We start from the raw sequence: 27,567 nt of genomic DNA, 5'->3' as shown, positions 1-27,567 counted from the left end.
ATATTTCTAAGCATTACCATCTGCCAGGGGAGCGGGATCTAGAGGTGAAAGCTTGTCATGGATGTGACCCCTCAATCCATTATCTAAGGAGGATACTGAGAGAACACCTCTAAGTGTGATACTGCCTCCGATGCTCTGCAATGTCACCCCTGGTAGATGTAAGTGCACACATGACAACCACTTACCTCCAGCTCCGCACTCCGCCGCTGCTCCACTATCACTTCCCATTCACTGACTCCCGGCATGCCCCGCGCCTCTATGGTAGTCATAGAGACAGACGTTACATCTCCGAATTATACAACAGCGCCCCCCAGCGACATGTCACGTGTACTGCTCCTGCTCACATACAACAGCACAACGGAAGTGGAAATGTTGGGGCTTTGTTTTGCCCCAATCGAAAATGGCTGGAAATGTCTCCCGCGATCCGGACGTCACGGCGTCACGTGCAGGCGTTCCAAGATGGCAGCTTCCTGTACTGGGGCAGATGGATCCGTGAGGCAGATGTAAAGGTGAAAGGAGGACAAATGGAAGAGGGGAGATCTGAGAAATGCGATCATGAGCAGCCCCTGTACCCGGACAGGCAGGCCTGGGAGAGCCACAGGGAAACGGGGGAAGCGCCATCCAGCGGAGCCAGCCAGAAGTGCCAGAGGATGCTGCAGGTGGCCATGGCAAGCAGTAGGTGCCTGCATGTATGTAGCTAGACTGTGTGTATACGTGCTGTACACTAGTGCTATATTTACTATCCCACAGATCCATATGCCGCGCTCCTTCTAGACGCCATGAAGAGGTCTGGTTGGTAAGTGTCAACTATACCCCAAATTAATTCCCTGCTTTTCCGAGTTTTTGTTCAGTGGGTCCTTCCTAAAGTGAGGAACAGGAAGTGTCCCATGAAAAGATTGAGAACACAAGGAATTCGGAACCTGATGGCAGAAAAAAATCAGCTATAGTATAAAGTATGAGCAAGGGCGAAGCTGGAATCTGAGCATGGGCGTCACTTGAAAGAGTCATGTTTTTGGGCCTTTTTAAAGCATGCTTTTTCAGTCTGTTTAAAAAACGGATGTGTTTTTGAATGTTTACCATGTGTTTGGCTGCTTTGAACCTGTTTATCTTCATTTCTAGAAGTGTGGGAGGCTGCAAAACAGATTAAAAGCAGCCAAACACATGGTAAACATTCAAAAACGCATCCGTTTTAAAACAGACTGAAAAAGCATGCTTTATAACGGGCCAAAAAAGTGACTTGTGTAATCTGCCTAAGGCCGGCGGCACAAATGGCATATTGAACCCGTTTTTGGTTCGTTTTTAAGCAGTCCGCGTGGGTTTTTGACCAGTTTTAATTAAGATAATTGGTAACACCTGTCAAAAACTGATGCATTTTTTTTAAGGGCCTGCTTAAAAACGGCCCAAAAACGGGTTCAAAATGTTACGTGGGCCACAGGCCTTAGGGGGGCCTGTCACTTTTCCATATGAGCAGAATAGTACTATAACCACCACTAAATTCTAGTTGAGGACCTGGTACAGACTTTGCACTGGGGCCCATTAGCTTCACTTTACACCACTGAGTCTGATGCATAATAAAGACAATCTGGACTGGGTGGATGTCACACCCATTGATCAGCTTTCCTAAGAAAAAGTGATCAATAAACGGATCCATAAATTACCATTTAGGCTGCGTTCACATGTGGAGTTGACTTTTCATTTAGAAAAACAATACAAGAGGAAATTTGCCTAATTACCTTTTGTTAACACATTGGGGGTCATTTACTAAGGGCCCGATTCGCGTTTTCCCGACGTGTTACCCAAATATTTCCGATTTGCGCCGATTGTACCTGAATTGCCCCGGGATTTTGGCGCACGCGATCGGATTGTGGCGCATCGGCGCCGGCATGCGCGCGACGGAAATCGGGGGGCGTGGCCGAACGAAAACCCGACGTATTCGGAAAAACCGCCGCATTTAAGAACCGCAAATGTGTCGCTCGGGACCCGCTTACCTTCACTCAGACGGCCTCGGTGAATTCCGGCGCGTTAAAATGCTTTTCAGCGCAGCAGCGCCACCTGGTGGACGGCGGAGGAACTTCCTTATTAAATCCCGGCCGGACCCGAATCCAGTGCAGAGAACCCGCCGCTGGATCGCGACTGGACCGGGTAAGTAAATGTGCCCCATTGTGTATTGTAATCGCAAATATAAACAGCAATGTGATAAGGCAAATAGCCTCAGCTTTTGTATTGTGTTTCAAAAGAAATGTAAATACCACATATGAACGCAGCCTTAATGTTTATAGACAAAGTAGAACAAGTAGTGCTTTATTGATGTGTAAAACATGTTCCCATGTATTGGACACTGCTTCACTTGAATGGGAATAGGTACATAATTAAAGGACACCTGTCATCAGGTCTCTGCCACTAGTCCTGTCACCTCTTCCTGTTGGAGCAGCTCACAAGGATCCCATCCCAGCCTTTATCTAGTCATTTCATACATTATTCATTGTAAAATCATCTATTTTTTATCATGTAAATGAGGCTGGTCACATGGTCAGAGGCAGTGATGTCACTCCTGTTCCCCCTCCCCTCTCCTCCCCCTGCTCATGTCTGTGTGTAATGTATAGTAAAGCATGGCTAGTGTGTGTACTGCATCTGCTGACATGCTGCATCCTCCTAATATACAGGTGAGAGACACAGACAGCAGCTACACATGAATCTGACATGTTCTGCTGTAACATGGCTGCCTGGAGCTGCTGTATCTCTCCTAAACACACACACATGCACACACAGGCTGCAGGGGGCGTGGCCACCAGCACCAGGAAGCACATCATTATACAGCCTCACATCATTATACAGGCTGTCAGTCAAGCACTGGGGGTGTGGCTGTGCCTCCCACTCATGAATAGAGTGGACAGCTTGAATATGCTAATGCTTCATTGGACATTTCACAGGTCATTTGCATACAGCTTTAGGACCTCATTGCTTAGGTTTACAGGCATGTAGAGGGACAATGAAGGGATAGAGGCAATGCTCTCTAATGGCAGTTTATGAAAATATATTTAGTTTAGGGGGGTTATTTTGCATGACGGGTTCTCTTTAAAGTGCTCTTTACAGTTTTGCAATGTATGGATTTATTTTGGTCAAGCGAAAGTACTTGTGTTTAAGCAAATTGCATTGTCTTTTTTAGTACAGTTTCTATAGACCGCCATTTTTCTTGTGAAGATTGTGACGGATCAGTAAGTGGAGGCTTTGATGCAGATACATCTGAAGTAAGTGAATTGCTCAACAATTACTAGACACATTTTTGTCATTAGTACATTAGAGATCACATGGAAACATGTTGTTTAACCTGAATGGAGAAGGATTATAGACTGAGCCCTCTGCATAAAAGGCAGGTGTCTCTTTATACAGCACACACCTTCAGTCAAGTATAGGCACCAATTGCCAGAAACTTAAGTTCAGTGGTCAAATCCACAATAGATATCCCCTTTTCGATTAAAAAATAAAAATTCCATAATCAGAAGAAAAATGTCCAAATCAACACGTTTCCATTTTGTTATCAATTAGCTTTTGAATTTTAAAAGAAAAAAAATTCTTTGTACAGTTTCCAAAATGGTATCAATAAATTTTCACCTTGTCCTGCAACAAATGACGCATTTCAGGTATGAAAAAGTTACATGTGTCAGAATATGGCATACAAGGCCTTTTCTTTGCAAAACAGCTACACTAGATAAATTTGGTTTAACTCTGATTGTACTGATACAAAGAATAATAGTGATGTGATTCTGGAACGTACGGTGAAAAAAGTAAAAAAAAAAAAAAAAAAATTATGTTGTGGTGAAATTGTGGGTTTTTTTTGTGTGTTTTTGTCAATTCATTGCATTTTTTCAGCTTATGGCTTTTGATAAGTAAAATAGGGGGAAAAAAGGCTGAAAGGGGGTTTAACAATAAATAAGGACCAATTCGCTGAAAATGTGTATTAAAACAGTTAAGGGTTTTCCTATAAAATTGGAAAATATTGTTAATTTCTAGATACTTTATATTTCCAATAAACATATTGTTGGTGCTCCTTTCAGATTGTGTTGTGTCAGAATAATATCCACAGCCAGTCACACATGAACCGTGTGGTGACACACGAGCTGATTCATGCGTTTGACCACTGCCGTGCACATGTTGATTGGTTTAATAACGTCCGTCATTTAGCGTGCTCTGAGGTAAGTGGATTTATCTCTGAATATACCTATCTATTTTTTCAGGCACTATTCATGCTAAGCACTCTACACTGTGGACCATTTGGTTTAATATATTTGTTGCTGCGTTTTAATTTTCGGCTACTGCTCGCTGTGCCAAGGTCACATGACTAGAGCTCAGGCAATATGGTAGCCCCAAAAATCAGAGAAGGAAGATACAAGAAAAAATCTAGAACTAATAAATTAAATGCATTATTTTAAAAATTGGGGATGCATTCCCTTAAAGAGAACCTGTTATCAGGATCATACATTTTTATATAATGACCTGTTTCCATAGCCATGCATGAGGCTGTTCTGGCCAGGGCAACTGTACTGCACAGCTTGCACTAGCTACTCACAACTGAAATGAGAGGGGAGGCAGATCAGAGACTCATTTTTATTTTACTAGTAAGGTGAGCCATAACTATGGCAAATGGGAAGTTTGTAAGATTTTAGACTCCTTACCAGGTCACTTGTACTAAAATGGCTGCTGTGTGTGATTTATACTTTCTTTATGTGGCAGATCAGAGCGGCCAATCTCAGTGGAGACTGCTCACTAAGTAATGAAATCAGTCGGTTTAACTTTGGCTTGAAACAACATCATCAGGTATGTCCCAAAAATGTTTAAGAACTATTGTACTCTCGGATCTGGCGTACTTGCTGACAGATTTCTCACTGTGCTAAATAATTGGGCAGGGCACCAATCTGCAGCAGGGGGCAGGTCATAGCTCATGAATACACTGAACTTGAAGTAAAGAGCGTGTCCGGTGCATTTCAAATTGTACATTTATTAGGCAAAATACAGCATGCCAGTCATTGCATAATGCCCTTAGATAAGGCAGCAGTTGGAGGAAGTGTTTAAGAAAACATTAATGGCTACATACACATCCCCCCCCCCTTTTTACTATTGGCTATAAACAGTTGAGTTCCCTTCTTTCTTCTTCAGTAAAATGTGTCAGAATGAGATTCAGAAACTCAACTCTCTCTTCCCTACTGAATAAGCTTCAACTACCAGTTTCAGCCAGCCCTGCCGTTCATTTCTCCTTCTAGATCACAGTAGGCAGCCCAATACTTAACTCTGCCACATCCCCCCCTCTTTCTGTTTGTAACACTCACTCACTGCTCAGCATTTCCTCTGCCACTTCTAGCAGTGCCCTATATAAAAGATCTTGTGGTAAACATCACTCCATTTATCAATATAATCCAAAGGACAGCACAATCTAGTGAATCTCAGTGCAAGAAAACAACACCGTATTTTTCGGATTATAAAGCGCACCGGATTATAAGGCGCACCATCAATAAATGCCTGCTTAAACATCTAGGTTCATATATAAGGCGCACCGGATTATAAGGTGCATCAGATTATAAGGATGGATGACCAGCAGGTGGCAGACCTGTTCAAGGCAGCTGTTGTCTGTAAGTATGCCTCATATATAAGGCGCACTGGACTATAAGGCGCACCTTTGATTTCTGAGAAAATCAAAGGATTTTTTGTGCGCCTTTATATTCCGAAAAATACAGTAAGTACAATTATTACAGGAAGCTAATACCATAAGGGTTTTTGCAGTAAATGATATTGTAAAGGAAAAAAGCAATGGATTGAACATGATGTTCTAACCTTATATTTCCTTATTTCACTACCAGGCTTGTGTGAGAGACAGAGCCCTCCGCTCTATTCTGGCTGTCAGGCAGATCAGCCGAGAAGCAGCAGCAAAGGCTGTCGATGACGTGTTTGTAACATGTTTTAATGACTATGAACCATTTGGCCGAATCCCTCATTGTAAAAGGGACGCTGACATGGCTTACAGAGATTTTAAAAGCCAAGGAAGATACTATGCAAACCTTTGAATTGCTAATAATTGCATATAATTTGGGTTACAAATGGATTCTCGTTATGGGATGGTAATCATGAATCAGAACTGCACACTTCAAGCCGTTTCTCGATTATTATTAATTTTTTTTTTTGGCAGCGCACAAAAGCCTCAGTGCTTTATGGAATATTTTGAGCCATCCTTCATTTAGGTTTGCCTATTGTATGTCTTTTCTTAATTTTTATATTTAATTCTGTGATTTATAAAATTGATTTATGTTTTGCTAATAGTATATAACAGTGCATTTCAATGACTGTTTGAAAGAATACTATTGGTCCTTAAAGGACACCTGTCATCAGGTCTGTGTCACTTGTCCTGTCACTACTACCTGTTGGAACAGCTCACAAGGATCCCATCACAGCCATTATCTAGTTATTTCATACATTAATCATTATCTACTATTCTTTATTATGTAAATGAGGCTGGTCACATGGTCAGAGGCAGTGATGTCACCCCTGTTACCCCTCCCCTCTCCTCCCCCTGCTCATGTCTGTGTGTAATGTATAGTAAAGCATGGCTAGTGTGTGTATGTCATCTGCTGACATGCTGCATCCTCCTAATATACAGGTGAGAGACACAGACATCAGCTACACATGAATCTGACATGTTCTGCTGTAACATGGCTGCCTGGAGCTGCTGTATCTCTCCTAAACACACACACATGCACACACCGGCTGCAGGGGGCGTGGCCACCAGCACCAGGAAGCACATCATTATACAGCCTCACATCATTATACAGGCTGTCAGTCATGCACTGGGGGTGTGGCTGTGCCTCCCACTCATGAATAGAGTGGACAGCTTGAATATGCTAATGCTTCATTGGACATTTCACAGGTCATTTGCATACAGCTTTAGGACCTCATTGCTTAGGTTTACAGGCATGTAGAGGGACAATGAAGGGATAGAGGCAATGCTCTCTAATGGCAGTTTGTGAAAATATATTTAGTTTAGGGGGGTTATTTTGCCTGACGGGTTCTCTTTAAGGCATAATGTTAATGTGTGTGCCCCTTTCTGTTTTGTCGTCTTTTTTTTTCCCCCTTCTGTTGGATATATTTTTGATATTCTTGAAATTGTGATGAATGTTTTTAGCAGAAGAAAAGTGTAAGGTTCTCAGCAATACAAATAAATCATAGACCTCTATTAATATTATATATGCCTATTTATGCTTGAAAACATTACTACCTCAGTTTTCTGTGCTTTTATGGCCGATTGTCTAAATCTTGCATAATGTACTAAACCAGGGGTACACACTTTTTGCCACCTCAGAAAAATCATACAACAGTGCAGTATAGATTTATTTTTTCCTTAAAATGTTAAGGGCATCATGGGGTGGATATAAAGTATAAGAAGTTACTGAAATATACTCTCCAAGTTCTGGCACACGTCCAGGAATTGTGGCCGTTTCCCCCTGGGTGAGGAGTGGGCTGTTCCTGGTACAGGTTATAGCCCAATTCTACGCCAGACAAGGCCTGATGTAGAATTATCCAGCCGCCGGGAGTAGCAGGGATATATCCATTCCAGTGGAGAAGAGGGATAACATCATGATGTGCCAGCATTTGATAAATGCCCCCCATAGTGTCATATTAGATAAGAATCTCATCTTTAAGATTTCGTCAGGTTTGTGGTTCTCTGACAGAACCAGACGTGTTTTAAAAAAAAAATAGGTGGGAATTGGATCTTTATATGCAGCACACATCTCCAAATATATTTTTAACTGATTTTATCTGATGCAATCTTAAGAGGAACCTGCCATTTAAATTGACCCACTCAAAAGAAATACTTAATAAAAAAAATATTATTAAACACATTACCCTCGTCCCTAAATGGTTCCTTTCCATGACTGCAATGTTAAAATAGTTTGTAGCTATGCTCAAATGCTTAGGGACTGTCTGCCAATATTCAACTACAGACAGCTCTTTACTTATCATTAGAAGTTAAAAAAAAAAAAACTTGGGCACATTTACTAGGGGCTTTGGGCTGCACTTTTATCTGTGCACCTTCTTCAAGGCTAAAGTGGCTTGCACAGGTATTTAAGAAGTGTCTAAGTCGCTATTGTTCGCATGCGACCCTTTTGTGGTGCCGATGCACTGGCCGACTGATTTGGACTGAGCGCCGTATTTAACTTGCAAATTGTGATGCATGCCCTATGTTAGAGGTACAGCACAAAAAAGATGGTGAACTGTGGCGGGGAAGTGACACATTTATGATTTCTCGCGCACAATCTTAGTGAATGGCCACACCCAGCATTGTAGACAGACAATGCACTTTTAGTGCAGTTTCCAAATTTCTACGTAAATGTGCCTCACTGAGTCAAATATTTTAAACAGAGGCTTTGTTGGTATTTTGAAAGTTCTGTTATATCATTAAGAATGTCATGTCATGTGACCAGGGTGATGTCATCTAAGGTACTTTACCCAGTAACATTTAGCCATGTAAATGCAATCTTACTTCAATAGGTGAAGAAGTCTTTAGGTCGCATGGCGTTTGCATGGAGTTTAATACGATCTTGCTTCAATAGGTGATCACAGAAGTCTGTATGTTGCATTTTGGAAATGCAACGCAAACACCCTGTGTGTCAACATGAATATGGTATTTCCAGATTTATGGGTCTGATCTGTCATCCAATATAGCTCTACTGAATATACAGCTCTTGTATCACAGCTTGCCCCTCAGCAACCCTGATGAACTTTCCAGCAATGCCCATGTGTAGCTGCTGCTTATGTGAAATGATTGGCTTTGACAATGGCAACTAACAGGTTAACTACCAACATCCATCACGGCAGTTAGCCACAGGTAACCGCTGTATGTTACAGAAAATACCTGCCATGTATGGAGAGGATGCTGCCTGTGACCCATGCTGTTAGCTTCTTGAAGATGTACATTAACAGTGAGCAGTCCTTAAGTGGCAAACTGGCGGCCTAAGGCCTAAAAACCATGAAGGTAGTCTGTTGCGACTAACTCGCATTGTGTGCTTACTGGAACGTCTGGCCCAAATGCTTAGAGCCCGGAACTGAACTGACATGCTGAGTTCAGTTCTGGGCTCTGAGCGCTTGAGTTGGTTACATCAGATTTGCTTCACTTACTTTGCAAAATTGGTGTACCGTTCCAAAGTAACTGAAACCCTCCCAGTTGAAGGTTGTCTGTATGAAGGCCAAAGGGGTGACCCTATCGACCATAGCAAGAGAAGTTGGTTGTTCCAAGTCTTTGTGATGTTTAGAATATTACATCTTTACATTACAAACTCCACAGGTAATTGTTTCCACACTGCCGCTCAAAATGCTTGCCAATTCAGAGCTGAACAGGGTAAGGATTTGTCTCGTCATACAGTGTCTTAATGTTTAAGAACGTTTGGACTAAAGGCCCACTCTGCAAAGACCAAACCTCTCATTAGAAGAAAGAACCAAAAGACTAGGCTCACCTGCAGAGGAGATGTTGTGTAGACATAAGAAAAGAGGTCCACAGTTCATTTTGGTGATGAAAGCAAGTTTTATTTATTTGTCTGGAGTAAGAATGCAAAGCCTTAATAAATCGGTTCACACAAAAAAAACTTGTACCAGGCAGGGCACACCCACCTGACCACTACTGCAGGTCAGACACATAAAATTCAATGCTATAGCCGGCAGCTGGAAGTTGTCGGATCAAAGCACATTCCTTTGTAAACAAACAGGGGCATGGTACTGACTAGAGACAGTGTGGGACAAAGGGAGTGCCAGCAAAGGTAAGTAAGTTCTTTTTTTGTTTTCCTAGCCCCACCCCCATGGGCCGCTTATAGATTTTTGTTTAGAACTGGACAACCACTTTAATAAGGAGTGTGAGAGACAATGTTAACATCTGTCACCTAGATATAATATATACATTCTTCACTCTGGGTGCTCACAGCCCAACTCTGTGCTTGGCACTTGAGAACACCATGTTTGGATTCACTACTGGCTCCATGTGCTCTTCACAGATGAAAGCAGGAGTCTGGAGTCGCCATGGATAGTGATCTGTTGCCTGCAACATCCTTCAGCATGACCGGCTTGCCAGTGGGTCAGTAATGATGTGGGGTGGTGTTTATGCGCTCAGTAGACTGACTGCCATTAGGTACCAATATGAGATCCTCTGACCCTATCTGAGACCATGTGCTGGTGTGGTTGGCTCTGGGTTCCTCCTAAGCACATCTGGGACATTATTTTTCCTTCCACCAAAGTCACGTTGCACCACAGACTGTCAAGGAGTTGGCAGATGCTTTAGTCCAAGTCTGGGAGGAGATCCCTCAGGAGACCATCCATAACCTCATCAGTAGCATGCTGAGGCGTAGGGAGGTCATGCAGGCACGTGGAGGCCACACACAATACTGAGCCTCATTTTTATTTGCTTTACAGGCATTACATCAAAGTTGGATCAGTCTGTAGCTTTGATTTGCATTGAGGATTTTTTTGTGATTTTGTTGTCGGCACATTCAATTTTTCTGAGCAGTGTTCTAGTGGTATGGTGAACCCATTACAAAAAATCCATGATCAATGGAATTGACATTATTTCAAAAAAAAAATAAAAATAAAGTGATCATACATTGTTCTCTAATTTTGATCTCCGGTGTTTAGTCTCACACAGAATATTTCCCCTATCATCTTCCTTCTCACACGGCCTGCTCCCCGTGTCCCCTTCTTTTTACACGGCCTGCTCCCCGGTGTCCCCTTCTTTTTTACACGTCCTGCTCCCCGTGTCCCCTTCTTTTTTACACGGCCTGCTCCCCGTGTCCTTCTTCGCAAACTGGCTGCTCCCCATGTCCTCTTGTTGTCACACTGCCTACTCCCCATGTCCTGTTCTCACACTGCCTGCTCCCCATGTCCTCTTGTTGTCACACTGCCTACTCCCCATGTCCTGTTCTCACACTGCCTACTTCCCATGTCCTGTTCTCACACTGCCTGCTCCCCATGTCCTCTTGTTGTCACACTGCCTACTCCCCATGTCCTCCTGTTCTCACACTGCCTGCTCCCCATGTCCTCTTGTTGTCACACTGCCTGCTCCCCATGTCCTCCTGTTCGCACACTGCCTGCTCCCCATGTCCTCCTGTTCGCACACTGCCTGCACCCCATGTCCTCCTGTTCGCACACTGCCTACTCCCCATGTCCTGTTCTCACACTGCCTGCTCCCCATGTCCTTCTGTTCTCACACTGCCTGTTCCCTATGTCCTCTTGTTGTCACACTGCCTACTCCCCATGTCCTCCTGTTCTCACACTACCTGCTCCCCATGTCCTCTTGTTCTCACACAGCCTGCTCCCCATGTCCTCTTGTTGTCACACTGCCTGCTCCCCATGTCCTCTTGTTCTCACACAGCCTGCTCCCCATGTCCTCTTGTTCTCACACTGCCTGCTCCCCATGTCCTCCTGTTCTCACACTGCATGCTCCTCATGTCCTCCTGTTCTCACACTGCCTGCTTCCCATGTCCTCCTGTTGTCACACTGCCTACTCCCCATGTCCTGTTCTCACACTGCCTGCTCCCCATGTCCTCCTGTTCTCACACAGCCTGCTTCCCATGTCCTCCTGTTCTCACACTGCCTGCTCCCCATGTCCTCACACTGCCTGCTCCCCATGTCCTCTTGTTGTCACACTGCCTACTCCCCATGTCCTCCTGTTCTCACACTGCCTGCTCCCCATGTCCTCTTGTTGTCACACTGCCTGCACCCCATGTCCTCTTGTTGTCACACTGCCTACTCCCCATGTCCTCCTGTTCTCACACTGCCTGCTCCCCATGTCCTCTTGTTGTCACACTGCCTGCACCCCATGTCCTCCTGTTCGCACACTGCCTGCACCCCATGTCCTCCTGTTCGCACACTGCCTGCACCCCATGTCCTCCTGTTCGCACACTGCCTACTCCCCATGTCCTGTTCTCACACTGCCTGCTCCCCATGTCCTCTTGTTGTCACACTGCCTGCTCCCCATGTCCTCTTGTTGTCACACTGCCTACTCCCCATGTCCTTCTGTTCTCACACTGCCTGCTCCCCATGTCCTTCTGTTCTCACACTGCCTGCTCCCCATGTCCTCCTGTTCTCACACTGCCTGCTCCCCATGTCCTCCTGTTCTCACACTGCCTGCTCCCCATGTCCTCCTGTTCTCACACTGCCTGCTCCCCATGCCCTCTTCTTCTCACACTGCCTGCTCCCCATGCCCTCTTTTTCTCACGCAGCCGGCTCCACCCATCTCTCCCTCATTCTCAGTTTCCACACTCCTCTGTAACCTCCGGAGCTCCTCCCACACAAGTCACATGGTGATGATGTCATCCAAGGTCCTTTAGCTCCTGTTCTCCGCACGCTGTGACGGCTTCATGTGCTTGTCTATAGGCAGTGGTCAGGCTTGTGCAGGTGACAGGCGTAGGACCACATGGAAGAAGATAAGGCTGGAAAAGATGACCATGGCTACCACCTGTTCCCACAGCGGGATCCCCGGAGTCCCAAGCCCGAACCTTTCATATCCAAGCTGTACGGACTAAAGATAAGGTGCAAGGCGAGGCTGAAGATCGCAATGGAGACAAGTGGGTGCCATAGGAGGGGGGGCTGTTACTCCAGTACACAGGGAGGACTAGAGGTGTATCCTTACTGCTCTGCCCTGTGTGCACCAGCCACCTGTGCCCTTCTCCTATCGTGTATTTATATGGTGGGCAGAAAATGTAATTCTATTACCCGCACGATAATAAGAATACTGTAATAAAGAACGTCCGAGGTTCATACATGACCTCCAAGGTGACCTCTAATCTTCTTTATAAGAAGTAACATTTGTCATACACATCACATTTTGGAGGGGGATAGCTTGTCTATCAGTAGGGGTCCAAATGCTGGGACGTCATTGTTTACGAGATTCCCTCGTATCTCTGAATATATGGAGCAACAGGTCGGACGGGCACCTCCATTTACTGCCATTCTCCGACATTTCCATAGAGAATGAATGGAGCGACCAACCGGCCGTCCATATGTGACCAACTGCTCCATTTATTACCTGGGTCTTCACTGATCAGCACGTTACCACACTATGCGTTATGAGGCTTTGCAGCAGTTTAGACACTGACATACTGTGTAATATTCTTGCTACATAAGCTGAATAAACATTTACTGTAAAGAGAGGAAGACACAGGAACTTTGTAGCAACAGACCTCTGCATACATAGTACCGCTCATCTCTGTGTGATGAAGTTTCAAGGACATCTACCACCAGGATGAAAGAGAATGCAAATTAGCCTCAGGGGCTCCAGGCTCCATTAACACCTATGGAGCCTGGAGCACCTCAGGCTCATTTGTATATAGTCCTTCATCCCAGTGGTAGATGCCCTTTAATAATAGAATGTGACATTTTAGATACTATGGGGATTTATCTTCGCAAGCGAGCATGTGCAGGGAGGCAGGTTTTACATTGTGCACTGTAGCCATATGTGTGATAAATGTACCCTATCTACCCTAAATATAAATAGAAAAATCCATGTGGATATATTGTGGCATTTCCTGTTGATTTAGGCTTTTTTTCATAAAGGAGCTTTCAGAACCTATAAAAGTGCAAATTTTTCTACAGGCTACAAAAAACATTTTGGGGTAAATATGTCTTATTGACTAATTGCGTAAAATTATTTCTGGGAAGGAACAGACAAGCAAGTAATTCTACCTTATCTTTTATTCTGTAAATTTGTACTGTTCACCTTGCAGCTAAAAAGGGTATTGCCGGAATTATACCGGAGGCAGAGGTTGCAGAAAGAAAGTAGTACCTACCCTTCTCCTGCAGCTGGCCGGAAGTTATAGGTGGTCATGAGACGCGATTTGGCTAAAGAGTTGCCTCCTTGTGTCCTCTGATGCCTGCTTGACCAAGGCGGGGGGGGGGGGGGGCACTCACTCAACAGTGGGGGGCATTTCTTATGCCAATTTTCTGTACACCAGAATTTGCACCTTGATATTCCAAGGATTTCTGTTTCTTATTTGTTAAGTCCAAATCCTTTTTACTGCAAACTTGCATTACTTTGTTTACTTGAAACTGGAAAATGGTTTAAAAAAACACAGATTATAGATCGCATTATTTAAATCCGACGTAACTGTTTTTATCTTCAACTATGTGTTTCAATAGGTCCACATGTAAAATTACTTCTTGATGCCATGAATCGCGCAGGTTGGTAAGTTTATTTTTTTTTTTTAAGTTTAAGGTATTTGACTTGCCTTTTTATACCAGGCTTTGTCTTTTTAAGACAATGTATTGACACCCAGATCATGTACTTGACTAAGATATCTTACGTTAACTTGCCTTTTTATATCAGTCTTTTTAAGACTATTTCTGAGACACAGAACATGTATTTGACTGCGATATCACATTTAAAAATGGTACCAAATTGAGTCATGGAGTCCGTATTTTAAAACGCACCCACATGACTCCAGAAGATAAATAAAGAACAATATCTTTTCTAAATGTGATTTCTCAAAAATAAACCAGCAGACTTCAAAGAGGTGTATAATGAGATCTGCAGCATGCCATTACCCTATGTGAAATCCTGATGACAAGATCCCTTTCAGTGAGATATATGTATCATGCATTTTTACCATTAACCCACTTAACGCAATTAGATGTACATGTACATACATGACCAGTAAGAATAGCCGGCAGCAGCGCATATATTGCATTGCCGGCTCCAAAGTGGCCGCACCATGCTTTTAAACAGCAATGGCAGAATGTTATATATATTCGGCCGGCGCTGTGAATAAGAACGGCACTGCCACTGCAGCCGCATCGGAGAGATCCGGCAGCGATTGCGCAATATATGCACTGCTGCTGGCTATTCTTACAGGTCCCGGCGACAGGGGCGTGGTGGGGGGGTGTTGGCCGGCCGCCTCATGAATACTGCCGACTGCAGTGCCCAGGATACGAGGATCCAACCTCTTATTTGGTAAGAGGTAGGATCGATTAAAACCAAGTTCCCCAACATAAATTTTTTTTAAAAAATGGCATAAATAGAAAAGGGGCTGGGGGGGAGGATTATTGGGGCATAGTTGGTGGGGGTCTTTTGGTGGGGTGACAGGTCCTCTTTAAAGTGATCAAAAAGTAACTTTTACCTTGACATGATACAAGTACAGCTTGTCCTTCAAAACACAAGTCCTAATATAGCTCCGTAAACAAAACAAAAAAAAAAGTGGCGCTGCAAAAACAAGTGATATATTTTACAAAACAAGTCAATGATAAAAAAAGCTATATAAATGGGTTATCACTGTAATCATATCAATCTGTAGAATAATAGAATATAAATAACATATCATTTGTATGGCCAACAAAAAAAAAAAAAAAGAGTTGAAAACCCTAAACCAGAATTAGTGATTTTCTTACCCCCACCATGAAAGAGTTAATAAAATGTGTCAGTGTGTGTAATAGGCATCTCATGGATCTCATCATCTCTGATCTGTCTCATCTCTCTTTCTGTGTCAGATAATAGTACAATGTCAGAAGCTAAATGAAAGTGTATATAAACCTGTACCCTGATAATCTAACGACATTGTCAGCTAACAGAACTAGATGGACCATAATGTGTCTGTTTAGAGAGTGAATGGGGCTAAAACAGCAATAAAATTGTAAAGTAAAATTGTGAAGTAAATGGTTAACAATGATCTTTATTAAGTTGACATCACTAGGGGATTGAAATTTGAGAATTTTCTTTCATGGGGAAAACCCCTTTAGTGGGGTTAATCTCTACATTTTATCCCACTAACAACAGGACCATTTGTAATATAGGTTAAACGTTGTAGAGAAACAATTTTTATTTATATTGAAATCTTTTATCAAGGAGTATAGTTACATACAAAGTATTGAGTGGTAACAATATATAGTATTATAGTATAATAGTTTATACGGTTGAAAAAAAAACACATGTACATCAAGTTCAACCAAGGAGGGGAAGGGATTGGATGAGGAAGGGATTTAGGGGAAACAATTCTATATAACATAACCATCAATGTTATTTAGGTGTAAAAAGGCATCTAGACCCTTCTTGAAGCTCTCTGCTGTCCCTACTGTGACCAGTGCCTGAGGCAGCCTATTCCATTGATTGACAGTTCTTATAGTAAAAAATCCCTGTCGCCTCTGGTGATTAAACTTTGTTTTGTCTAGACGGAGACTGTGCCCCCTTGTATTTTGATTTGATTTAATCTGGAACAAATCTGTATAAAAATATAATGTGGGCCTTTACACTGCACAGTATTACTGGTCTTTTTATCCGTAGTCACATAACTTGATACTGTATAACAGTTCAGCAGGCTGATATAATTGCAGTCTACAGAGGAGATTACCAGAACTATAATCCACAGGTATTACACTAATACCTAGCGCTTGTCGGTTTGAGCCAAACTGGGGGCACTGGACCAGCAGAACTTCTCTGTATAAGATGTTGTGGATATATAAGGTTTGATAATCCCAATACCTATCTGTGCACGTGATTAGAATGTTGAGCTGTTTGAGTAGTTTTATAATTTATATTTCAGTCTTCCATGTATCTGGTGAGTCCGATACATGTGGCTGTGTCCTCTCCTCTTGCTGTCTCTGCAGAACTGCTATTTTTGGTCGTTTTTACTGGACTTTTCTCTGAGATGTGGCACAGGCTCCTGCTGGTGCCTGCAAGGATCATCTCTGTCCCTGGTGACACATCCCCTGATCCCTTGCTGTGAAACGGTGTCCTTGTAAAAATGCAAATATGTTTTCCAAGGTGGGAAATGGAAAACAACACCTCAATTTGCTACATTGAATGGCGGCCCCTTTAATACCAAGTATGACAAGTCAAGTCTAATAACATGATATGGAGTTAAGCCAAACCAGTATATCTATTCCAGAAGGAACAGTACTGAGGAGACCCAACCAGAGAAACAGTTCTTTCTACAAGTGGGAATCTGTTCCTTCTGAATAGATATACTGGTTTGGCTTAACTCCATATCATGGTTTTTAGGTTTCTTGTAAGTTATGCTTGCTGTTAAGGGGGCTGCCTTTCCCAGAATCCCCTAGTGGAACTATAGGTCTCCATACGCCTTAATTGGCAAACTCTCAATAAGGAGAACTCTTACTCCCTGACCCTAGCTGCCCTGGTACACACTTTATGGCTACATTGGCATCTGATGTAAATGTGCTCACTGTATTCTCTTATCACCCTTGCGATCCAAATACATACCAGGGCTTACACTTACACAGTTGCATTGATGGAAAAAATTGGGGTTCTTGGTTTGCGATGAAGGTCGAAGAGAGCTATCCCAAGCCTATCAGGGGCTATAGACAGTGAAAAAAAAATAAATGTATGGGATACCAACAGTATAAAGGAATTATGTCATATATATTATATAGCTTCCTCAAGTATTTACTAAACTACCTGTAATTCAAGTACAATCCTGACATTAATTTATGTGGCTGGCATTCAGGTTTCCATAGTTTGTCAAGTTTTTCCAGATAACAATGAAATACTTTTTTTTTTCCAGCACAGTATACAAAGATAGACACTTTACATGTGAAGAATGTGATGGGCAAGTTGGAGGAGGGTTTGATTCTTCTACCTCTGAGGTAATTTACACATAAAAGACATGTCTGATAGATTTTGTAAAAGTGGCCCTTCTTACAAATTACAGAATGGCTGCCACAGTTTTAGAATATGCTTGTAATAGCCCAAGACACTCTACTCTCGACCTTGAGATCATCTTTCTCCAACACATTGATCACATGGACATCACCAAAGCCCCATTTAGATCAAACATCTATCTTAGTCAGAATAATGTGTATAGCATAGCTGCATCAAGCTTATGGATGTATATATGACATCGACATTACAGGGGAACATAGATGGTCATGGACCACCGGAATGGCAGCGCTGGGGGAATGTACATTCGGTCCCCTACTTAAGGACACTCGACATACATACAACCCATAGTTATAGACAGACCCCTGTGACCTCTGGTGAAGCTTTCTGAATGCTTTACTATAGTCCCAGATTGCAATGATCAGCTGGAAGGTGTCTGTAATGAAGCTTTATTGATAATCCTTGGTCCCATTACAGCAAAAAATGTTTAAACTCCAATTGTCACTAGGGCCAAAATTTTTTTGCCTTGATTTACAATTATAAAATATACAGTTTCGACTTACATACAAATTCAACTTAAGAACAAACCTCCGGACCCTATCTTGTACGTAACCCGGGGGCTGCCTGTATTAGGATAATATTGTTGCAATTACAGCACAAAATACAGGCAGTCCCCGGGTTACATACAAGATAGGGTCTGGAGGTTTGTTCTTAAGTTGAATTTGTATGCAAGTCGAAACTGTATATTTTATAATGGAAGTTCTAGACAATTTTTTTTCTTTTGCCACAGTGACAATTGGGGTTTCAAAATTTTTGGTGTAATTGGACCAAGAATTATCAATAAAGCTTCATTACAGACATCTTACAGCTGATCATTGCAGTCTGGGACTATAGTAAAGCATCCAGAGAGCTTCACCAGAGGTCACAGTGTGCTGAGGGGTCCGTCTGTAACTATGGGTTGTCTGTAAGTCGGGTGTCCTTAAGTAGGGGACCGCCTGTATTAACAAAAACTGACATTCATCCCGCAATTTTCTTCACGGTATAAACTTGTTTTAGAGAACCCAGACGAATTTCTAGAAACTGTTTTTAAACTCCACGCTAAGGATTGTATTAAAAAAAAAAAACAATTACCGTATATACTAGAGTATAAGCCCACCCAAGTATAAGCCGAGACCCCTAATTTTACCACATTTTTAAACTGGGGAAACCTATTGACTCGAGTATAAGCAGAGGGTGTAGTATACAGCCAGCCAGCCCCCCGCAGTTTGCCAAAAAAAAAATTAAAACTTATTACTCGCCCTCCGGTGTCCCCAATGTTAGTTGCGGCTCCCGGTCCCCGTCACGGCTCCCGGCGGCTTCTTCTATCTTCTCTAGCCGGCAGAGTCGCGTCCATGCGATCTGCCGGCCGTCACACACACTGTGACGGCCGGCAGATTGCATGGACGCGACTTTGCCGGCTAGAGACGATGTCATCAGCCGCGTCGCATCGTAGTGTGTGGCGGCCGACAGACCGCATGGTCGCGACTGCTGGCTAGAGAAGATAGAAGAGGGGACCCGCCGGGAGCCGCAACAAACATTGGGGACACCAGAGGGTGAGTATTAACTTTTTTTTTTTTTTAATTGACTCGTGTATAAGCCGAGGTGAGGTTTTTCAGCACATTTTTTGTGCTGAAAAACTAAGCTTATACACAAGTATATACGGTACATTTAATATTATATTTACTTTATGTAATGTTATATAATGTAATCTGTTGTATTACATAAAATTGCTATAATATATTTTTATCTAATGTAGTTTACATGCTTTAAAGCGAACCTGTCAGCTGGTGACAGGCTCCAATAGCCTATGCCATGTTGATTTGAAAAATGCCTTTGTCGGCATTCTGAATCATTTCAGTACTTTATAAAAGTTTAGTTAACGTTAGGGTTGCATGATGCATCAACATTTCGGTACCTTTTCAGTTTTAAATGAGGCAAAATGGTTCAATTCGATGCTGAACACGACAAGGAAATTCTGTGCTGTGCTGCTTGAGGTAGCAGCAAGTCTACATTCCCCGGCATTCAGAGCCTCTGACCCTTATCTTTTCAGCCCCCAGACTTTAACCCACTCAGTCCGGAACAATCTGTGGCTATGTGTCCAGCCCCCAGTGTTTTATTAGCATCAGCTCCCGATGCTCAGCTCTGATTGAACACTGCAGGAGTATAGGCTGCTGATGTCCTGATAAAACTGTAGGGTTAAACTGATACCGGAGTTAAGGGGTTGCAGCAGTGTGTCCTGGTGGTGCAACCTACTCTTTGAAGTGCTAGGTCTGTACTTCTATTCTCCTCCTGGGACAAAATAAAAAAAAAAAACACATACCGGTAATACCTCTTTACTCCATTTTATTATAATAAAGCATAAAACATTTACTAAAATCCGGTCATATTTGGTATCATTGTGTTCATATTGCCGCAATCTATAAATATAATCCAGCCATTTGGGGAGTGCAGTAAATTTCCAAAAAATAATTTGTTATTATCACCATGTTTCATTAAAAAAAAAAGTTACAAAAAGTTATCAAAGTTGCACAAACCCCTGAATGCTACCAAAGAAAATTATAGATCATGACGAAAAAATAAATGATCAACTAACTCAGTCGATTAAAAAATTACGACTTTAGGAAGATGGCGATGCAAAAACTAATGTTTTAATTAAGATTTTGTATTCAGTGCTTTTTTCTTTATCCATATTGAGTATTGTGATACTTTTGTGGACATCATATCACACTTAAAATTTTATTATTGGTGCAACCTTATTTCAAGTTACCTAAATCCCTCTCAGCAGCATGTGGTGAGTCCCTGGGGAAGGGCAGCTGCAGCCTGTGTCTCTTCATGCAGTCTTCTTCAACTCCACACCATCCCCATCCTGCCTGCTCAATGCACATGACTGGAAGGGGAGAGGGAGCTGCATGAGTGTGGAGGAGAGGAGACAGACGGGTGCATACAGACTACACACCACCCCCCACCCCGCCGGGACTCACCATATGCTTTTGGCAGGGAGACAGGTACTGTGAATTAAACTTATATAAACTGCTGAAATAATTTAGAATGCAGAGGCATTAAAATCGGCATTACATAGGTTTTAATTATTAATTATTGTTTCCCTTTTCATAGATCGTAATATGTCAGAACACTGTCAATGATCAAACAACTATGAACAGAATGCTAACACATGAGCTGATTCATGCGTATGACCACTGCCGGGCACATGTTGATTTTTTGAACAACATTCAACATTTAGCCTGCACTGAGGTATATGTTTGTTTTCATAGTATTTTGGTGACTTATTTTTGTTTGTTTTTATATTAAATGCATGGTGTTTCACATTTCATCAGAAGACAAGTGATCTAGCAGACTAGAAAAACTACAAACTTCAATTTCACTTAGAAATCAAAGCCTCTAGAAGAAAATATTAGGATACATGATTGTGAAAACATTGGCATAGTTAATGTATAGCATTCACTTTAGAGTCAACACTTTAAGAACAAGACAATTCAATACATGAAGATGACATAAAGTGGCCCGCACAAAGTTACCAAAAGAATGAATCGAACCTTATTTAATATATATACATTGTTGGACAATTGCGCATTAAATCACTTAAAGCAGCATCTGTGAATGTGTATAGTCTACATAATCTACCATCTGTAAGCCAAAATAAATGCAAAGAATATTATCCTGAAATGGTTAATATGATAGGTTTCAGGCCTCTCGCACACAAGAGTGTGAACACCCGGCCCGAACACTAAACAACCTGAGTTGTTTTCTTCCGGTTGTGAGCATTCAGGCCAAATGTTCCAGTCTTCCAGTCGGCACGCTCTTCGATTGTGATGTAAGTTGGACCAATTGCACTTGCTTGTCTGTGAAGGACCTAACAATAGGTACACTAATTAAATAATACAAGCCAACCCCAATTCTAAAAGGTTGGCCAGATGACCATTAAATGGTGCTAAATGGTGCCAAGAACAACATTAAGAAAATAGGAGAACCTATGTGGTAAGCTATCTTATGTCGAGCAGGTACACGGGGCGGCAGGGAGGGTCACGGGGAAGTGGGTGTCCCACTCATTCCATAAAATTACCTCAACTCAATCAGTGGTAAGTTAAAAATTGGACACAGATATATAATTAATAAAAATGTATCATATTTTACTACTATCACCTGCCCAATTGATCTGTGAAGAATACAAGAATGGTTTCAAACATTTAGTTATGGTTTGTTAATGCTGTAATATAAACATTTTAATGTGTGTTTTTGACTTGTACTTTAGATCCGAGCTGCCAGTCTTAGTGGAGATTGCTCCCTTGGCAATGAATTATCAAGGTTCAAATTTGGTATTAAACAACATCATCAGGTATGTAAAGAAACCCCCTCCCAATAAACCTTGGTCTCTCCTAATCTTTTCTCCTCTGTCTAACCCATTCAGATTTTCCATGTGACTGTAGTCGTTCGTTACTAAGCAGACAACCAAGCAGAGGGCCTACTTAAAACAAAACGGATACATTCAAAGCATACTTACCCTGGGTTTCCTTTACTGTTAGAGTGAGACTACTATCAGTTTTGACTAGACAAAGCTGGAAAAAAAGCCCTTGTACATGAAAATATAAAATTTCCAGAAGCCTTTTCATTTATCCATTTATAGAGTATGCAGCATTGTACTCATGGTATTAGAAATTTTATGGAATTTACTGTGAAGCTGTTCTAAAACCCCAAATGCCGTTGCAAGGATGTAAAAAAAACACTGTGGTGCCATATTCTTACGGACTTTGGGGGGAATTTATCATATACCGGCGCTCGTGTATGATAACGGCCACGGCCCCTTATGCGCTGGATACATCAAGAGGCATAAGCCTGGCACTGACATTGCGGAGATACAATAGTTAGTTTTTGTTTTATTACCTTCAATACCTGACATTTAAAACTTATGTCAAAAATTGACACAGACACACACACACACACACAGATAGACACACACACACACACACACTTTGTAAGGTTTAATTTCTTGCAGGAGGTTCTCCTAGGTATAGGGCTGTGATATGAACTTTTTTGTTGTCAATCAATATGGCTGCACCAGAATTTCACCAAAATCAAACTCATTAATTACAGGTGTTTGCTGTATTATACCTGCCCTATATGGTGAGGGTTCAGTTTTACATTCATACTGCCGTATGGGGGACGTATATACGGCTGATATACGTCCCCCATAGATGGCAATGGACGCCCAACGGGAGCGGTACTTTGCAGCACCGTGCCGATCTGTACCATGTAGAAAGATAGGACATGTCCTATCTTTCTCAGGAATACGGCGCCGCGCGCCATATATTCCTCTGGAGAGCGCCGGGGGTGAGCGTCTCTCACCCCGGCACTGCGGTGTGCCCGCCGTGCTACGGTACGGCGGGCAACGGCAGTGTGAATGTAGCCTTAAGAGTTGTGACGTTCCAAACTCCCGAGGAGTACACCTTTTCGCATACAACCCCTGTACACATGGTACATGAAGTGAGAGACGGTGGCCCACATGACTTCTGGCAGCCCTGAAAGCTCTGTTTCACTAGCCCCAGTGAAATGGAGCTTTGTCAGCTTGTGCCTGCCACAAGCTTAGATGTATAATCTATAACAGAATTATAGCAGCTAGTGTAAATTTAGACTGAGAACATAGACATCTGCAAAGAGTTTGTATGTTCTCTCCGTGTTTGCGTGGGTTTCCTCCGGGTACTCCGGTTTCCTCCCACACTCCAAAAAACATACTGTTAAGTTGTTTAGCTTGTGAGCCCCATGGGGACAGGGACCAATTTGACATGCTTTGTGCAGCGCTGCGAAATCTGTGTGCGCTATATAAATAAAGAATTATTATTATTATTATATATGCAGTGAACAGTTAAAAGCTACATAAAATGTAATTGGTTACGGTGTTGCTGCACCACTGGGAGATGAGAGTCAGCAGTTGCAGGTTTCTTCCTTGCGAATTCTATACAGCGACGAAAATATACTGACACCAAATAAAGTAAACAAAGCTGTATGTTGTTCCTTTGCTGACATTACTAGCTGTTGGTGCTTGGATAATTGTTTTAATATTTCATATACAACTGTGTAAAATGAGCCTTGTTTGTATTTATTTCTTTAATAGGCTTGTGTGCGAGACCGAGCTGTTCGCTCTATTGTGGCTGCAAGAAAATTTAGTCAGGAGACGGCAGAAAAGGCTGTGGATGAAGTATTTGAGTCCTGTTTCAATGACCGAGAACCATTTGGCCGTATTCCCCATAACACAGCTTCAGCAAATATGGCACACAAAGAGTTTAGAAATCGTGGGAGATACTATGCAAATATATGAAATAAATAACATATTACAATAGCGGAAGGCTGGTGCACTCTAGTCTCATCACATTAAGTTCTGATCCAATAGGAAATTACAATGGGAAATCACTTTTGGAGGATAGGAACACCGCATTCTTTGCGACTCTTCACATTACTGCAACTCTACACAATATTGAAGCAAGTTGATGCTATTGAGTTGTAAATGGGGCATTAACCCAATTTAACAAAATATTACACACTCTACAAGATATGTCGACTGTGTAGTCTTACAGGGGTTCTATGAGATGTACATGATTTGCAGAAAACTCAATGATTTAAAAAAAAAAAAAAATAAGGAAAAATTTTTTTTGAAAGAAATCTCTATGGACATTGTGACAGCCTATAGGAGTAATGGCAGGTCACATTGGTGGAGTCAGAGTTGCTAGTTGCTAGAGCTAGTTCAGACCTTGGTTGACGCGGAACTACAATAAATGTATATGTAGTTTTTTAATAAGAAAAATTTCTTGCAGAATTCTGGGCATGTAGTGGATTTTCAAAACTGCAGCCAGCCAATTCAATGTGGAAAACTTCATACACAGGACTCCATGGTGAAGTGGTTAAAAATGCCACCAAACATAGAAGACCTTCTTCATTTGTTATACCATGCCTCTGTATGTCCATTTTTATTTTAATATATAAAAATTACTTATAGAAAATAAATGTGAAAAAAGGACTGGTTTGTATGTTTTTGTACTAGTCAATCAGACTGTAAGAGATGGGGACACGTGGGAGACCTGCTTTACTGTATTGAACATCTCGTCATTGAAAAGACCAGGGATGTTAGACAGAATATCCTAGTAACCAAAATGTTGTTGCGCTGGTCATTTTATTTTGCGCTAAATAGATCATGCCTGATAACAGATATAAGTGTGCAAGTAACTTGGTTATTTACATGATTTGATCTTAGGATTGCTAACGTCATTAAAGGTACAGTTTTTTAATAAGCCAAGTAATACTACATTATGGGAGAGATTTATTATAAGTCTTCTACTAGAACTGTTCTAGTTGCCCATGGCAACCAACCAGAGCTCATCTTTCATTGTCCCACAGCTGTTTATAAAATTAAATCTGAACTCTGATTGGTTTCCATGGGCAACTAGAACAGTTTTACCTCAGAATCTTGATAAATCTCCCTCTATATCTATAAATAGAAGAAAGTGTGGAGCACTCATTTACCATGATCCCAAACTTAGATTTGGGGATATGACGCCATGGTTTTAGAGGTTTAGCGGCATAACACATCCCTAAAAAGGAGACCAGGGAGGTATCATTTTTGTCATTGAGTCTAGCAGGACCCGTTGCTCTTATTTTTATAATCCACCTTGCTTCTTCTCGCAACAAGTTGCTCTGTCTCTCCACCCATGGGTCTATTCTTAACATGTGTTACACCTGCAAAGCTTAGTAAACATGCATTTCCATCATGGAATTCAATGATAAGATGGATTCATCTTGGGAAAATCCCCATATACTGCCATACTGTAGTGTGGCAGTATATGGTAGGATCAATCAGACAACCTAAGGTTAAAGTACCCTAGGGGGTCTGAAAAGTAGTAAAAATAAAGTTAAAAAAAAACCATAAAAATTCTAATTACCCCCCCCCCTTCCCTAGAAATGATATATAAATAATAAGTTAAAATCCTTAACATGCCATGTGCCAAAATATCTGCTCTATCAAAATATAATAACTGTTATTCCCGATGCTTAACCCGATAACGGTAAATAGCACTGCAGGGACTTACTATTTTTTCATATGACATTGTGGCCCATTGTGTACAATTCTAGGGAATATGATAGTGCTCTGTAAATAAAGCTTATTATTTAAAGGAATTTTCTAAAACCTTAAATATTTCTCGCTTATCCCTCCATGTGACAGAATAAATTATAATGTTCTGAAATCAAACGTAAAAGGATTGTTATAATGCTATATTACAATTCCGGACAGCAGAGGGCACTATAAGACAAAAAAAAAAACATTGTTATAATACCTATACAATAGAAACCCACAGCTAGTCAATCTACTTCTACAGAGTGAGATGGATATTTTAAGTTGAATTAAAGGAGGCCCCCTGCACATGAACATAGTCTCATTTCTGGTGGGATTTTGGTCCACTTTTCTTCCATTGTCTCCTACAGTTCTGTGACTGTCGTGGGTTTCTTGGCCATAAGTTTGTCCCCAAAAAATTTCCAGAGGTTTTCTACTAGGTTTAGGTCAGGACTCGGGTCTCTGTTGTGCTATGTGAAATGTATTATTGTCCTGCATGAAAATTGCTTGCTGATTGAGCAAGGAACGCAAAGAAGGAACCAAGGTTCTGGTACACACGCGCATTGACTTTTTTTGTACAGAAGGTTTTAATTTTTGTAAATTTATGAAAACCTAAAACCTATATAAATTTAGTACCTCCGTGATCGTACTGACCCAAAGAATAAAGTAGACTTGTCATTTGTGGCGCTCAGTGAAAGCTGTAAAATCCAAGCCACAAATGCATTTTTTCGCCAATTTCACTACACTTGAAATTTTTTTCCCGCTTCCCAGTACACTGCATAGAATATTAACTCCTCTTGGACCGCCTGCTGACTTTAGACGTCAGCGGGCGTAGGTCCTGAGTCTGCAGCGATGTCTTTAGACGTCGCTGCAGTTTCTGCTGCTCCCGCGCTAATCGCGGGAGCAGGACCCGGGGAGAAGGGAGATGCGGTCCGTTACCGCTTCTCCGATCGTCCCTGCATCGCGCTGATCACCTGTCCCCAGTGACAGGTGGTCATTTCCCCTGTAACTGAGGCTCTTATAGATGCCTCAGTTACAGGGGAAAACTTGTAATAGAAAAAAAAAATAAAATGTAAAAAAAAAAGTGAAAATGTCCCCCAGAGGTCTTTTATGAGTAGGCGTTCTGTGGGGGAGTAGGCATTGTGTGGAGGTGTTCTGTGGAGGAGTAGTAATAGCGTGAGGGAGTAGGCGTTCTGTAGAGGAGTAGGCATTCTGTGGTGGAGCAGGCGTAGCGTGGAGGAGTAGGCGTTGTGTGGAGGGGCAGGCGTTGGTCTGTGTTGTTCTACGTAGGTTGTGTACTACCCCCACCATGTCCCAGAAGTCATACACTGACTTGGAGGTATATAATTATATGGCCTCCGATATGGAGTCTGCTAGTGGGGACATTTTGTTTGTGCACCTCTTCCTTATAAAGCGACTCTGAGGAACCCTCCGAAAAGGCGCTTTCGTAGTAGTGCTGAAGTGCTCAGGTACAAGGACAAGAGAGAGGTTGCATCATGATTCTTGGGGTGTTTGTCTCCCATGGCAGGAGCTGGGCACAAGATGACAAAATAGATATTTTGTACTATGCACCATCAGTTATGCATCATCCTTGGAGTCCACCTGTGGGGTTAAAATTCTCACTACACCCCTAGATTAATTCATGGAGGGGTGTAGTTTTCAAATAGGGTCAGTTCTCAGGGGTTCCTATTGTACTGATCCCTGAGGGCATCTACAAATGTTTTATGGTGCCAAAAAAAAAGTAAATTTAGGTCCTCCAAATGCCAGTCTCTTCCGAGCCGTG

General features: G+C 42.1%; 3 protein-coding genes across 10 annotated transcripts in view; 2 read left to right on the top strand and 1 right to left on the bottom strand.

Moving 5' to 3' along the window:
• RPAP3 (RNA polymerase II associated protein 3) overlaps nt 1-395 on the bottom strand; it is a 34,253-nt gene extending 33,858 nt beyond the window's left edge. The window contains exon 1 of the mRNA XM_072146828.1: nt 186-395. The gene's annotated coding sequence lies outside the window, so the exon portion shown is untranslated. The remainder of the gene's footprint in view (nt 1-185) is intronic.
• LOC140126870 (mitochondrial inner membrane protease ATP23 homolog) lies at nt 361-7,219 on the top strand. 2 transcript variants are annotated; one of them, XM_072146830.1, is made up of 6 exons: nt 361-675; nt 751-796; nt 3,167-3,248; nt 4,056-4,193; nt 4,732-4,815; nt 5,853-7,219. In XM_072146830.1, exons 1-6 carry the CDS (start codon nt 411-413, stop codon nt 6,054-6,056), a joined length of 819 nt encoding a protein of 272 aa, XP_072002931.1. In that variant the 5' UTR covers nt 361-410; the 3' UTR covers nt 6,057-7,219. The 2 variants fall into 2 exon arrangements, with proteins under 2 accessions (XP_072002931.1, XP_072002932.1); XM_072146831.1 differs by having other exon boundaries at nt 520-659.
• Nucleotides 7,220-12,297: 5,078 nt separating this feature from the next.
• On the top strand, nt 12,298-24,695 carry LOC140126867 (mitochondrial inner membrane protease ATP23 homolog). 7 transcript variants are annotated; one of them, XM_072146821.1, is made up of 6 exons: nt 12,299-12,593; nt 14,164-14,205; nt 17,540-17,616; nt 20,783-20,920; nt 21,939-22,022; nt 23,796-24,695. In XM_072146821.1, the coding sequence occupies exons 1-6, from the start codon at nt 12,443-12,445 to the stop codon at nt 23,997-23,999; spliced, it is 696 nt and encodes a 231-aa protein (XP_072002922.1). In that variant the 5' UTR covers nt 12,299-12,442; the 3' UTR covers nt 24,000-24,695. The 7 variants fall into 7 exon arrangements, with proteins under 7 accessions (XP_072002924.1, XP_072002922.1, XP_072002923.1 ...); XM_072146820.1 differs by having other exon boundaries at nt 12,301-12,593; nt 14,164-14,209; nt 17,535-17,616; XM_072146823.1 differs by lacking the exon at nt 20,783-20,920 and having other exon boundaries at nt 12,298-12,593; nt 14,164-14,209; nt 17,535-17,616.
• Nucleotides 24,696-27,567: the final 2,872 nt, after the last annotated feature.

Source organism: Engystomops pustulosus, chromosome 4 (assembly GCF_040894005.1).
Source record: "Engystomops pustulosus chromosome 4, aEngPut4.maternal, whole genome shotgun sequence".
Lineage (NCBI taxonomy): Eukaryota > Metazoa > Chordata > Amphibia > Anura > Leptodactylidae > Engystomops > Engystomops pustulosus.
The sequence above is the reverse complement of the archived record's forward strand: the minus strand, read 5'-3'. Positions and strand labels throughout refer to the sequence as shown.